At 44.7% G+C, this 15,309-nt stretch overlaps 1 protein-coding gene across 2 annotated transcripts; it reads left to right on the top strand.

Moving 5' to 3' along the window:
* The first annotated feature begins 9,637 nt into the window (after window positions 1-9,637).
* On the top strand, window positions 9,638-15,085 carry LOC143272708 (leukocyte immunoglobulin-like receptor subfamily B member 3A). Of its 2 annotated transcripts, XM_076568671.1 has the most exons (9): window positions 9,638-9,876; window positions 10,054-10,089; window positions 10,270-10,551; window positions 10,690-10,992; window positions 11,683-11,985; window positions 12,294-12,344; window positions 13,220-13,336; window positions 13,648-13,726; window positions 13,816-15,085. In XM_076568671.1, exons 1-9 carry the CDS (start codon window positions 9,843-9,845, stop codon window positions 13,829-13,831), a joined length of 1,221 nt encoding a protein of 406 aa, XP_076424786.1. In that variant the 5' UTR covers window positions 9,638-9,842; the 3' UTR covers window positions 13,832-15,085. The 2 variants fall into 2 exon arrangements, with proteins under 2 accessions (XP_076424786.1, XP_076424785.1); XM_076568670.1 differs by lacking the exon at window positions 13,648-13,726 and having other exon boundaries at window positions 9,639-9,876.
* Window positions 15,086-15,309: the final 224 nt, after the last annotated feature.

Raw genomic sequence — 15,309 nt, 5'->3', positions numbered from 1 at the left:
TTGAGTTGTTTAAACCCTTTTCTGTGAGCTTTGCTCGCAGTGTCCAGGCAAGTGTGCAGCAGAGGGGAGTTCCAACCCTGAGCTAGAGTGCCAAGTGTGAGAGGGAAGGACCCCTGCAGGCTGAATTGGAAAGACAGAAATTTAGAAGGAACAATCACTTCAACAGACAGCCCGACTTCCCTCTAGGATTGCGCAAAAAGTTCTCCCTGTTAAACTGTCAAAGCTCTATCCTGGTCGTTGGAGAGAAGCTGACCCTTCAATGTTGATATTACATCAGCTGTGATAGATTCATTCTGTTCAAGCAAAAGAAGATGTGACCTTTTCCAGAGACCCAACTGACAGCTTCAAGTTAGATTCTCTAATACTGACTTTGTCCTGAGCCCTATGAGTGGCTCTTACATTGACCAGTACAAATGCTAAGGTTTACATGCCTCTCCTGCAAGTGACTGGTCCCCAGGGATGAGCAGGAGCACTTACAGGAGAGAAGCCCAAGAGTTCCAGTCAAGGACCCAGCCTCTTCAGTGCCCTGTTGTCAGAAGGCAGGGTGTGTGATGACCATCTCATCCACATGCAAGGAGAGGAGAGCAGTGAAAGAGCAGAGGAGATGGACCTTGTCTGGGTCTTCAGGATAGGCCCTGTGAGGTGTCAGCTCAGAACTAAGTTGGCATCCTTTCACCTATGCTCTCTAGAGATATCTGAATATCTTTAGGCCTGTTAACCAGCTGTTCCACTAATGGAATCTGGTAGACACCACCTCTGTCCAAAGAGGCAGCATCCTATCCTCATTTCATGTAAGAGCAGAATACTAAACTCTGCTTATGAGGCTAAGACCTAGGACCTCAAAAGGACCAACGTGTGCTATATAGAGTTTTTAAGGTTCATCCCCAAACTGGTTTTCATATCCCAGTTCCATGTTGTCTTAGTCAGGGTTTATATTACTGTGAATAGTCTTCATGACCATGGCAACTCTTTAAAAAGACATTGGGGTGGGTCGATCACAATTCAAAGATTCTGTTCATTATCATTAAGGAGGGGAGCATGCAGGCAGACATAGTGCTGAAGAGGTAGCTGAGTCCTACTTCTTGCAGGCAACACAAAATGGTCTGAGACACTGGTTAGTATCCTGAGCATAGGAAACCTCAAAGTCCTCCCCACAGTGACACACTTCCTGTAACAAGGCAGTATTTGCTCCAACAAAGCCACACCTTCTAATAATGTCACTCCCTATGAGTTATGAGGGCCCATTGCATCCAGACTACCACAACATGAAGCTCATTGTCTCTCAAATAGCTCCTTGCCTGCCCTTTCTGAACTCATCAGAATGTCAATCAGTATTCTTCCCACAGAGAAATTTTTATTCAGGAGTGAGTGAATGATACTCTCTAAGGAGTGGTTTTCACCCTTCACAGAGGTGGAGGCCAAAAAGGTTGTCTTCAGAAATGCTCTTCCTAACCACTACACTTGATCCACAAAGTTCCAGGTGACTATTGTTTGGAGCACAAAAGTCCTTGCTCTTACAGATTGCATAGAGAAACCAGGTATGTTATACAAGCAGGGTTGTCTTTTCAAGGAAAATGATAAATAACCTGTTTTTCCACCCAGAATTCTGGGGATGGAGGTTTATAATAAATAACCTGGTAATTTATGCTATCTATAGGGCCAGGCCATATCAAGCTCCCACAGGCAGGATTGAGGGGGCTAATAGTCCAGGTGACCTTTTCGTTGTCTGTATGGGCAGTGGCACCCCCAAACTCCCACAACTAAGACCCAAGGTGGTCAATAGTTCAAGTGATCTCTATACTATCTGTATGACTGAGTCCACACCAGATCCTTCCCTAGGCTTTAAGATAATACATTTACCCTATCTTTAGAACCTATCTTCTTATAAGAAGTGATTTGTACTTTGAGTTGAGTTCTAACATAGTTATGCTTTCTTGTATACAGGGGATTTTATTACACTATACAATTTTTTTTCCAAATTGTACTGTACTTAAATGTTTACAATAAATTTCTCAGGGTCAGATTCAAGAAATTTGAACCAGCACTGGATACCTAAACCTCGTTAATCCAGATTTCCCTCTGACCTCATTGCAATTGATCAGAGAAGGACCCTATTTGGAGCCAGAGGTGAACAGAAGAGAGAGCAGTAGACCCTTCATGGTCACAGAGTCTGAGAAATAAATCTGAGTATCTCATGTGTTTCTGTAAGAAAATAAAGTACCTATATTAGGGAATTGTTGTCAAAGAGTATCCAGACAGTAGATGTGTAAGTACATGGTTCATCTTCTAATAGTCAATGAACAGAGAAGTAAATCACAATGACCAAGTATTCTATATTTCAAATTGCACACCAGTGCACTCTCACATACACCCAGGCATACACATATATACATGAAGTTGTATAACTAAATATATTTTAAATTGCACATCAAGCTGAAGGAAATGGTTAAATTAAAGGCTAAAATAAAAATTCTGCCACAAAAATATCTGAATAATTTATAATTTAAATCTTTATCACCACAAAGAATTTTTTTGAGAAAGCTAGACATAAGGTAATGACAGTGTTAGCATAAATGATAATTTGGAGAAAAATGAAAACATGTATTAATTGTGGTTCTTAGAGTTACAGAACTTATAGAATAAATCTCTTCCTCTATTCCTGTCTCTGTTTCTTTGTCTGTCTGTCTGTCCGTCTGTCTGTCTGTCTGTCTGTCTCTTTCTCTCTCTGTCTATATATATATATATATATATATATATATATATATATATATATATATATATATATATATATGAATTTATTGGAATGACTTATAGGCTACATGCAGTACAGCTGATCTAATAGCTATCTGTGAACAGAATGCCCAAGAATCTAGTAGTTGCTCAGTCCCACAAGGCTGTGTGTCTCAACTTGTCTTCTGTCTATGCCAGAATCTTGAAGAAGTAGACTTCAATGTCAGTGAAGAAAATGGATGTCCTGACAAGGTGAGGTCAAGCAGGTAAAGAACTAACACAACTTTTCCTTCTTCCTTATCTTTCTAGTAGAAGGTGTGGCCCAGATTAAAGGTGTGTCATCCAGCCTCAAGATGCTGATAAAAAGCATGTTGTCTTCTTGCTTCAAGATCCACATCACATGCGTGCCCTCCATTTCTGAATTATAGTTCATTCCACATATAGTCAAGCAGACAACCAACAATAGCCATTATACGTTATTTATCGATAAAAATTGTACTTGAAAATGTAGTTTGAAAAAATCATGCCTAAAGAATATGTGGAATTCTTACAGTGATTTCCATTCATTTGCACACCAAAGAGGTTTTAATTATAATGATGGTGTGGTGGTTTGAAAGAAGATGGCCCCCAAAGAGAGTAGCAGTATTAGGAGGCATGGCTTTGTTGGAGTGAGTACAGCGTTGTTAGAGGAAATGTGTTACTGTGCAGGTGGGTTTTGAGGTTTCCTATGCTTTGGATAACACCTAGTGTCTCAGTTGACTTCCTGTTGCTTGCAAGATGTAGGCCTCTTAGCTACTAGTCCAGCCCCATACCTGGCTGCATGCTGCTGTGCTTCCCACCGTGATAATAATGGACTGAACCTCTGAAACTGTAAGCGAGCCCCAATTAAATGCTTTCCTTTATAAGAGTTGCCAAGTTGTTCATGGTGTTTTTTCACAGCAATAAAAACCCTAATAAGACAAAAGATTATGTAACACTGGTACTGTTTATCAGAAAAAGACAAACTGAAAGGATATGTATTGTCCCAGGACCGCAAGATGAATTTCTCAAAGTTCTCAGCACAAAGGAGATTTATTTTCCCCAGAGGGACAGAGGGCAGGGATAAGAGACAAAGACAGGAGATAGAGGATGAGGGAGAAGGGGAAGGGAATTAGGGAAAGAGGGAAGGAATATTTGTCCTGGAGGAAAAGGACTGCCTCCAGGTATAGAGAGGAGACAGATATGGCACATAGGAAAATGGTAGTTTATAAAGTTACAAGAGGAAACCCTGTGTTAGAATGAGGTGGTTAATTTTAATTGGGCATGTTAATTAGGTGAGCCAAAGGGGGCTTTTGATTGCTGGATTTTAATACTTTGATAGCTGGACTTTGGTAGTCAGCCTTAGGAGGAGGAATTAGCCAAATAGGAAATGGACCTTGGTGGCCTGCTCTAGGAATGTAATCTAACAGGTTTTAGCAAGGCAGAGGAAACTGGGGAGAAGGGCAAGGCCTGCCTGAGCCACATGCTCCTGTGGGCTAGTGTCCCTTCATTCCCAACTTTTTGTTTTATTATTGGGTGGCTGGGTGTTGGGTAAGTGTGCATCATTCTCTCTGGCTGCTTCCTGCTGACATTAAGGTGGCATAGTTTTTATGGGACCCAAGAAAGCTGGGGTATTGTTTAAGACTGGGAGGAGTGTGATGTGTCTGTCCGTTGATGTCCAGGTTCTGTGGGACCATATGAGTATGGGGAAGTATAGTACATGAGGCTGGACCAGGATATAGATAGCTGAGGCTAGTGCTGGAATTTTTGGAGTAGTCTGTAGCTGACTTGAAATCTGTTGGTACAGATAGACTAGGTATAGAGGTGAAGTTTAGGACTTTAGAAAAACTTGTCCATGGATATATATTTGAAACTGTTAGGTTTAATTGTTACTGTTCATGGTCCTGGTGGTTGTGAAGAAGAGTCCGAAGACCAGGGCAAGGGGAAGAAATCCCATCTTTAGGAATAGGCAATGAAGGAAAATTTTGAGTATTATTTGTCTGGAGTTAGCTTGCAAGTTCTCGGGAGGAGCCAGGAAAGTTTAGATTGGCTATATAAGGTTAATTTGAGAAAAAATGCTATATGAAAGCAAGGTGTGGCTGTGTTGGGGAGAGGGCCAGTGTGTAAAAGGTTTGGGGGTTTGCTGTGGGAAATTGAGAGAACACGGCTTTGGTTCCCAAAGGGGAGTTGGATGGTGAAGGGGACAAGCAGTGGTGGGATGGGGCATTGGCAATGGGGCACTGGTGGTTAGAGGGATTGTGACTAACCTGGGGTACTGAATAGAGGTGAAAGGAAAGCAGTGAGAGGCACTGAAGGAGCTATCAGGGAAGTTTGCATGACCTTGACTGCATGACCTTGACCCAAGGGAGGGTTTGGCCATGAAAGGGTGTGTGTGTGTGTGTGTGTGTGTGTGTGTGTGTGTGAGTGTTGGAGAGGGTATAGCTTGGGTTTAGTTGTGTCTTGTAATTGGGAATGTAGGATGTGTTCAGAGTGTTTGTGTCTGAGGATGTCTGGACAGTTAAAGAATTTAGGGGAGTCATCTGTGGTGGATGGTTGGCAATCATCTGGACAGAGGAGAAGTAGCAATGTGAGAGGAGAGATGAGTTTTGTGGGGAATGGGTGGTCTTGAGGGAATTGGAAATGGAGGATGAAGATGAATACACCAAGCAGGGGTTGGCAGAGTGTCCTGTGTTGAAGGAGGGCCTGGTATCTGGATTATTATCTCATTATCTGGGTTGTGTAGTTAGAGGGAAGTGGGTGAGTCATGAAAATGGAGTGAAATGTAAAAATTGTAAAAATGGTTGTGGCTGTTGTCTTCACTGATAATGGAGGGGTCAATCTGATGTGGCCAACTGACAGGAAGGAGCTACCATCCACATGAAAAGCATAGGCAGAACTGTAGGCTTGAAGACCTTCTTGTGTATGGAAGGGATGGAGTAGGAGGTTTGAGAGCTTTGGACAGGAGGGCGCAGAAACTGGAGAAGGTAAGGCAAAGGGACAAGTACGGAGAGACTGAGTGGAGGACAAGTAAGGAATGAATGATGAAACTGGAGAGATTTAATGCTAGATGGTGGAAAAGATGCAGGGGTTGAGGGGGCTATTGGTGGGAATAGATTGTGCTAGGCAATCAATAGACTGTGAGAAGGGATCCCAGAGTTAACTTGTTAGATTTACACAGGGAAGTCAGCCATGAATGGTGTTATATAGTTCTGGAGAGGTGGGTGGCAGGGGCAAAGGTCAGTTAGGAAGTGTTTATGTGTTTTGGAAGTGTAAGGATGGAAAGGTTTGCATAGATCTGGGAGGTGGAGAGCTGGAAATGAAAGGAGAACATTTTAAGTTTAAGTAATTGTTTGTGGATGTGAGGAAGGAGGATGTGTAGGAGCAGCTTTGCATAGGGAATGAACCAGGGTTATCCAGAGGCTCATGAATGCAGGAAATTGGCCCTAAGGGCAGAAATAAGGATTGGGGATGGGCAAGGTGATTTAAAGTGAGGTGCCTAGTACTTGGCATGAGAGAGAATTTAAGACAGGTGACTTGGGGGAGTTGAGCTTTGGAAGGTGAAAACCAGTAACTTCTGGAACTGAGTAAACTGAGAAGTGAAACAATGTCAGATTGTCTATCATAGAGGGAAGATTTGTAGAGGAGGAGGTTATTTATATACTGAAGAAGGTGGGAGAGAAAAAAGGGGAGGTAGGTCAAGTCTGTAGTGGGTGTCTGGCCAAAAGGACCAGAAATGTCTTTGAATCCCTAGGGAATGACAGTCCATGTCAGTTGTTGGGGTTGCTGAGAATCAGCGACCCTCTATGTGAAGGCAAAACAGTCTTGAGAGTGGAGGCCCAGGAGTATTGAGAAGAAAGTGTCTAAGATTTCAGACTGAAAAGTGAGTGATGTTGCCATGGATAATAAAGAGGATAACCTTTGAGTTAGAGACTTAAGGGTGTAAATGGACAACAGGTAATGAAGTGAAGGTCCTAGAATAGGTGGAAGGTTCCTTTGAAGTTTTTTGACTGTTAATAGGGGAGTATGATCGGGTGAGGAGGTGTGGTGTAGAAGTGATGGGTTTGAGGCCCACTATAGGCTGGTTAAGGGGAAGGAGTATTGGGGTTTGGAGGTGTAGGCAGAAGGGGTTTTGAGTTTAATAGAGAGGGGTTTATGATGTGCAGCAAAAGAAGGAGAGATGGTACCCCATACAGTGGGATGGACCAGAGAAGGAGGCAGAGGACATGAGAGGTTTGGGGATTTTTGAGGAAAGGAAGAGTAAGGATGCAGGAGTGTCCTGGGAGCGGTTGTCAGGGTGAAAGGCAAGATATAAATCAGTTCTGGAAAGGACACCCTTTTCTAGTAAGGGAACAGGACATGAGAGAATAAGGAGAAAAATAAAACCTTGAAAGGAGCAAGGTAAGGGAGAAATATGGAGGACTGATTGTAAATTCTGACTGGGTAAGAGAGAGGGGTTAGCATAGAGACAAGGAAAGAAACCTGACACAACTTCTCAAGGATCTTAAATTACTTTCTCAGGCCCATAAATGACCCATTCAAACCTTCGTGGTTTACTCCAACTTTTATATCTTTGAATCTTAACTCATAGTCATCACTTTAGTCCTGTCTTAGACCTCCACATCTTGTATCATTCATTTTTCCTGACCTACATAACTCATCTGTTTCTCATAACTTTCAGAGTTCAAGTCTTTCTTAGTGTGAAGCGTGTCAGTGAGGTAAAAATGTACATATACAAAGGACTGTTTTTTGTTGTTAAAGCTACAGTTAGTCATCAATGTCATCAGAGACCAGGGAAGGATAAATTTGTACAGGAAGTACAATTTAAATGGTTTTGTATCAAAATGACAGAGACTTACTGGCTTCCTGGACAGTCACCCTAGGTTCTTCTGTGGTCACTGGGGGCAGAGGGCCCAGGGCAGCATCAGTCATTGGCTCCCAGGACCAGAAGATCTGACATACTTTCCTGTGGAGTAGGAACTTGGAGAGTAACTGGCAGTGTGAGGCGATCAACCCCCCACTGCTGCTTCTCCACAGTCTGGAACAGGGTCATGGCAGCAATCAAGGTGAAGGGCGATTTTTCATCCAGTGGCCAGGATTGTCCCATTTAAAGCAAGCTCCAGGTGGAGGTTCCTTGTCCACTATTGTATTCTTTGGAGGAGATTAGGGATGCTGCCAGGAGCTAGCATGTCTTTCTATCAGGAAAAGACTTCTTAATGAAACATTGTAACTGTGATATTCAGCAGATATCTGAAGGGTATGAGGAGCAAGTATCTGTTAAATGAATCTGATACACAGAAGGCTAAATAAAACTTGTTTCTGTAAACCATAAATGCAGTAAACCTTTATCATTACAGAATATGACAGTTTGTTTTGTATGACTGAGTTTAAGTTGTAGGCAGTGTTGGGACAGGAAAGCGTTAATTAGTTGGGAAAGAGGCCAGGGCCTTGGAGGAGGGAGGTGTGAAAAAAGGGCCACAAATTAATCAAAAGTGGAGAACTTGGCTTTAGGAAGGTAGAAGGGAGGAGTCCTATAACAGAGTAACAGTGTAGGCTGAGCAAGTGTGGACACAGCAGATGTGGGGAACTGGTCTGGGTGATAGGGTGGGGTGGGCAGCATTGTGCTGGGGGCGGGGGAGCTCTTTGGAGTGAATGCAGTGAGGAGTCTCCTGGTCTGTTGGAGACAGTTTAAGGAGGAGAGAGGGTGGAAAAATGAAATGTTGTTGAAGTTTTGAAAATGTTGGACAGAGTTAAGATTTAAGAGATTTTGGAACGCTGTGTTTGTGTGAGCTGCAGGAGGAGTTTCAGGACAGGAAATGCTGAGAAAGTGGCAGGAGGTAGTTTTGGCTGCCCTTGACAACAGAGACTGGCTGGTAGGGAGTCAGTGGCCAAGAGCTGGGGATGGACTGGGCAAGGACAGAGGTAGGTGATGTCCAGTGGTTCCAAGAAAGGTAGATTTTTTTTAAAGTCACTGACAACCCAGGAGTGTTCAGGAAGTTGTCGTGGGCTTAGAGACCTACACAAATATCTCACAATGCCTACAAACTCAGGGACTTTTCACGATTTACACCAAAACCATCCGAAATCTGCACTGACTGGGAAACGAACAGGAAATCACTCACTGACCTAAACAGCCAACATACACAAAGTACTGAGTGTGTGCTACCAAGGGAAGAGTCACACAAACACCACCAAAGCCCAGCTTGAAGACCTAGGTACACAGATCCTGCCCAACACCAAGACTGAGTCGAGATAGGGAGACTCTCTCTTCCCATGAGGAGCAGTAAGAGTTGTCCTCAGCTGGCTGGACACTAGTGGACACCTACAATTGCTCAATTAACCAGCAGACTTCATCCAGCTATGTCTTAAGTGACTATAATTCATGAAGAACCAATAGAAATGAGGTGTCCATGAAGCAATGACTGGGGGACAAAAGTGGAATCAGATTTCTGAGGAGTTGCTCTCTCACTAGGGAAATGTTGCTTTTGATGTGGCTAAATTTCTGGGATGTTGGCATCAGAGAAGGCAGATGAGATGCCATCTGTTGAAGCCACAAGTCATCTGAAGGAAGTTCTGTGAAGATAGTCTGGCTGAAAAGATGAAGGAGATCCAGTGGGGGGGGGTGTCTTTGAGAAGGAATGGCCAGCTACACACAACTCTTAGCTAGAAAGTTACTGCTCAAGAAGACACCAGGACTATTTATTGCTAAGTTCTGGCCATTGATGACATAAAAGTAACTTAGACAGATATAGGGAGGTTCTGTGAGATTGCTGCTTCTTTAAGGAAAGACTAGCTCATCACTGACCTATAATCCCAGGAGACTGGGGGATGAGGATCATGTGTTTGAGAAATGCATGGCCTTCATGAGACTCTTTCTCTAAAATTAAAGAGAATCCAGATCCTTCTTGTGGCACATGACTGGAGAAACCAAAGACAGTTGACTGGAGAGGCAGTTCCTCTTCCTGTGAGGCCGCTGAAATGACAGCATTGTGATAAGAGAGAGAACCCACCATAAAAGGCCACACCCTGTGTGTCTTGCCATCTGGCTAGCATTGTCCCCAACCATCTACAAGGGTGCAACCACAGGAGGAGATGCCATGACTGGAACACTCACAGCTTTTGTCTGTCTTGGTGAGATGTGCAGAAGGGGAGAGAACCTTCTACTGCGGGGGCTGGGGTAGGGGGGCGCTTTACACTGCAGCTCGGCATTGTTCTATCAAGACATCTCAGGAACCCAGAAGGCAACTGTGGAAGGGAGGGTGCACTCCAGCCTCAGAGACCAATCTCTCACAGGGAACTCTCTTCCAGGACTGACTCTGGGCCTCAGGAACCTAGCAGCTGCCTGTAAGTGTGTCCTCGGGGGCCTCGGGTCCTGACTGAAGACAGGGGAGCATCTCTGGGCAGTGGGCATGGAGAACAGCAGATGTGGGCTGATGCAGTGAAACTGAAAAGGTTACTGGAGCAGTGTGTTGGGATCCACAACTTGATGTCCTATGGTGATCATAGCTATTGATTTCCTTGCAGTGGTACTTCCAAAGCCTGCCATCAGGGCTGAGCCAGGCTCTGTGGTTGCCAAAGGATCTCAGGTGACCATCTTATGTGAGGCAACCTCAGGTGTTCAGGATTACTATCTTTATGATGCAAACCTAGATTCTGTGCACAGAATGACCCCGATTAAGCCTGGAAACAAGGCCAAATTCCTCATCCCACTTATTCAAAGGTCCCATGCCGGGCGATATCTGTGTTTTTGTTACAAGCCTCCTAGCTGGCTGGAGACGAGTGATATCCTGGAGTTGGTGGTGACAGGTAAGGGTTCAAGCCTAAGTTTCTACATTCAGGTCAGGGGTCTGTCTGTTCTCAAGAGTGTTTCACTCCCACATCTCAATCCTGAGAGACAATGTGGGCTGTGTGAGCACATGTAACATGTTACTTTCTTCTGCCTAGGTTATTTCTCCAAAAAACCCACACTATCAGCCCTGACAAGCCTTCTGGTTACTTCAGGAGAGAACATGACCCTCCAGTGTGTCTCACGGGAGAGATATGACAGTTTTATTCTGACCAAGGAAAATGAGACGTTCTCCAGGCCCCAGGACTCACAGCATATAAACTCTACTGGGAAGTTCCAGGCTCTTTTCCATATAGGTCCTGTGACAGTCAGTCACAGAGGAACGGTTAGATGTTATGGCTACAAGAATAGTACCTATGTGTGGTCTAAGCCAAGTGACCCCCTGGAAATACACATCACAGGTAAGGTAGCCCCAGAAACTGTCTAATCATCTTTTGAGATTCATGGGCTCTGGTCCCTAAGGAATCCCATTCAGGAAGGTTCTGAAAGAAACTCCTAGCTTTTGAACTAGAGTTTTAGAATGTTAAGGAAGTGGTACCTACAGGGCATAATGGGAAGGGCCAGAAATATTATAGGAATCATCTGTCTTCCTTCCAAGGCTGTTCAGGAAGCCCACCTTCATGACCTATCCTGGCTCCAGGCAAGGCACTAGCCCATCAGTGTTTCTTTGATATCAGCTTCAATGGATTTGCTCTGTCCAGGGAAGGGAAGGAGGAAGTGACCTCTCCTGGCACCCTGGCCTACAACCCCAGATGGGCTCTTGGGCTGACTTTTTTCCTGAGCCCCATGAGTGGCTCTGGTTGGGCAAGTAAAGATGACATGGTATACATAGACTCTCTTGTAAGGGACTATACCCCAGAGACATTCTGGACACCCTGATCACAAGTTAGGAGCCTAGCCAGTCCAATCAGATACCCTCACTAGACAGTATGGGCTGCAGAAGTCCAGGCTGTGATGGTCAAAATGACGGCTGTGCTACAGTTGCAGAAAAGAAGTTGACTCAGTGAGACCCGAGTCTTAGAGACTAGTGCTGGTGAAGTATCATCTCCGATCAACGTGAGGCACCCCTCATGCATCCCTCTTCTCTTCAGGACAGGTTTTGGTCACACCTACCCTTTCAGTGTCCCCAGACCACAGAGTGTCCTCTGGAGCAAATGTTATCCTGCTGTGTCAATCATGGCATCAAATGGACAGTTTCCTTCTGTCTAAAGAGGGGCCAGGACACTCACTTCAGCATTTAAGATCAGTGTTGCAAGCTGGGCTATACCAGGCAAAATTCATCAAAAACAATGTGACCTTTACGGATAGGGGCATCTACAAGTGCTACGGATCTCAAGACACATTCCCCTACTTATTGTCACACCCCAGTAACCATGTGAAGCTTGTGGTCTCAGGTAAGTGGTCTTTGGCCTCTCCATGCTCTAAGGGTAACTCATGACCCTCCACTGGGAAGAGCTCTTAGCTAGAACATGAGGGGAAATAGGTAGGGTGGACCCAATGGGGATTCAACACCCCAAGTTGTAGAACCTAACATCAGTCCTTCAAAGAATTCCCATCTCACCTCTTTGTTGAAATTCAGAAAGTTCTAAGCGGACAGCTGGAGAGTCTTGTGTAGCTTCAAGGCATATGTAAGAAGACAATGAGAGACAAAGTCTCTAGCGTCAGCCTCTCTCCTTCATACTCCACTTATTTTCTTTCCCAGGATCCTCTGAAGACCTCAGTTTCTCATCCCAAGAGCCCATTCCAACATTTGGTGAGTGTCACTGACTTCTCTCTTGGGAGTTTGCTCCCTCCCCAGGCTGCCTACCAACCCTCAGCACATCTGCCTGATTCCTCTGTCATCTCAGTTTGTGACCAAGGACCCAGAGGCCAAGCCGAGATCTCAGCAGTGTCTGCAGCATCCAAGAGACTTAGAGGGTGGGATGCATAAGGGAACATCCAGATAGAGATGCTAGGGCTCAGACTGGGGAGGAGTAGGTGGGTGGGGTGGAGAACAGAGTACCAAGCCCCCATGTGTACATCACTCTCCAGCACACTCTGGAATCCAGGCTATAGGCCTTGGGAATAGTGACAGTAGTGTTGAGATGTAGGCCCTGGGGGGAAGGGGGCAGAGAAACTTATGTGCTTGGTGCAGCCTCTTTTTTTTTTTTGAGAGAGAGATTCTGTCTTAAACTTTTACTCTGGGCCTCTGTTTTTCCTACTATAAAAGGGAGTAGCATGGCCCACATTTTTAAGTTCCTTTCATCAGTGACCTAAGCTGGGACCTCTCTTGACATAGGAGACTTCCAGAATCTGCAGTGTGCCTGTCCCCTCTGCCAAAGTCATAATGGCACATGAAAGGGTATAGAACAGGACCACAGCAGGGAATTCAGTCAATTTCCCTCTAGCTTGCAGAAAGCATCCTTGGGGTAAGGTGCAATGCCGGATGTTAGATTCCCTGCTTTCAAACCACAGATTTACCACTTCCAGCCAGGTGATCCGGTGTAAATGGGGGAGGGTAATGAATCCTTGTTGTATGATTGTGGGAAGGGCAGATAATGAGTGCAAAGACCCAGCATGGGTCTTGCACCCAGTAGGTAATTCAGGCAGGTAGCATGGGTCCTTATTCATGATGTCACCTTTCCCCAGAACTTGAAAGGTACCTGAAGGTTCTCTTTGGGATATCTGTGGCCTTCCTTCTGTTGCTTTTTCTTCTCACCCTCCTCCTTCTCCAATTGAAGCGTCAAGATAAACGCAGGAAAAAGGGTGAGTGGATTTGAATAGAGGTGACCAGAGTCTCAAGGTAGTGGGGTTCCCTATGTTCCATCCAACCAGGGCTCAGGTCACCAATATCAGGGAAACCATCAAGACTGGGACAGATGAACTTAAAAACCCTCTGGTGAAATCTCAGATGAGAAAATGTGATCTCAGTACATGTGCAGATGGCAGGTATTCTGTGCAATTTTCCATCTCCTGGAACTTATCCCGTGAGCTGTAAAGGTTCCTTCCTTTCATTGTAGATGCCTGGGCATAAGGGGGCTCCATCCTCCTGTCTAGCAATCTTTTCCCTCTTTCAGCCCAGAGAGAGACCACTAGCTTACAACTTCTTGCAGAAGCTGTGGAGCCAGTGACTAGGTACAGAAGTCCCCAGAAGAGGTAACTCTGGCCCAGAGACACAAACTCCTATCTATCTGACAGGGCTCACTTCCAAAATATATCATTCTGTCTCCACAATTCTATTTCAGCTGCTGCCATCCATGAAGAAAACTTGTGTGAGAGAAAGAAGACCCTGGGGAGAGAGATGTATAAAGTCTCAGTTCACAGGGGTACTGAGGAGGTTCTGGTGTCCAAACTCTGAGGAACTAAAGCCTGACTATAGACCCAGGACATCACCACACTTCCCACTTTTCTCTCCCCATCTTATGCTTCACACATAGGCTGAGTACAATGTGGAGCTGAACAGTTGGGTGATGTCCCTGTCTCCAACTGTAGTGCTAATACTTATAGCCCATATTAGCCCAGAGGGCCTTTTTTGTTCTCTCTCTCTTGGGTCTCAGCGATATGCAGAGTTGATCTCTCCCTTCTGCAAGCACCTGCCTCCTGTGTGTTATGGCCTCACTCTCTCCTGATTTTCCTGGGAGCACATGACTCCTCTCTCCTCCCCATTTCTGGCTTCTTGTCTTCTTATTGACATGCTCCTGGGTATCTCCGAAGGTCACGTGAATAAATGAGGCCAGATGCTCTCAATACCTCCATTCACTCACTCACCCAGCTGTCACAAGAAACACCCTCTAGACCAGGCTCTCTGCAGGGGTTACAATTAGAGCAAAGAGCAAACTCCCTAACCATGATGAGACAACATGCCAATGAGTGCACAAGGTATGGAAACTAAGCAGAGGAAAGGGTGGAGTATGTGGGGCAGTGAAGGCCTTGTGAATGACAAGCGGTGACTGAAAGGTGTCATCCGAGGGGAAGAGTGGATGTAAAGGTCCACAGAGACATTTAGTAGACCAGTACCTGCAGTCAGGGAACACAGCCGGGGCACAGAACTGGAGCAGGAAGATAGGCTGTGTGATTGCAGGCAAGACAGCAAGGGTAAGAATGTCAGGATTAAAGATCATGTGGTAGGGGTTCCCAAGATCCAAGAAGAAAAACAGGAAACAGCCTGGAACCTGGCCGATGTCTTGACCGTACGTGCAACCCTGCCATTTTTCTTCTGCAAACACATTTTCCTTTCCTTCCTCCTCCCATGCCAGCTTTTAAACCCCCACTCCAGAGTAAAGTAGTCAATCAGAATGTGATTCACTCTATATGGGAGATAAAGAAGATGAAGATGTATAAACATTCTGTTCTGGATATTTGGATCTCTGTCTTTTAGGAGCAACCTTGTAGAGATTGTGCTAGCATACAATAAAAAGTACTTCATGTAAAGGATCATCAGAGTCCTATTTCTCTATTCAGAAATTCTACAACATTTCTTGGGGTTTCTATCTAGAGATGGCAAATAAATAAATAAATAAATAAATAAATAAATAAATAAATAAATAAATAAATAAATAAATAGTGTGTGTGTATACATATATGTATATACCTTGTCATTGTTATGAAGGATTCTCCAGAGTGTCAGAAGTGGTGAGTCACCTGGTACCAGAAGACTCATTAATCCATAGAAAATTAATCTTCCTGGCATTCTCAGCCAAGAACCACAGAAGGACAACAGAACCCAGTGAGTCTCAGGA

Source organism: Peromyscus maniculatus, chromosome 1 (genome assembly GCF_049852395.1).
Source record: "Peromyscus maniculatus bairdii isolate BWxNUB_F1_BW_parent chromosome 1, HU_Pman_BW_mat_3.1, whole genome shotgun sequence".
Taxonomy (NCBI): Eukaryota; Metazoa; Chordata; class Mammalia; order Rodentia; family Cricetidae; genus Peromyscus; species Peromyscus maniculatus.
The sequence above is the reverse complement of the archived record's forward strand: the minus strand, read 5'-3'. Positions and strand labels throughout refer to the sequence as shown.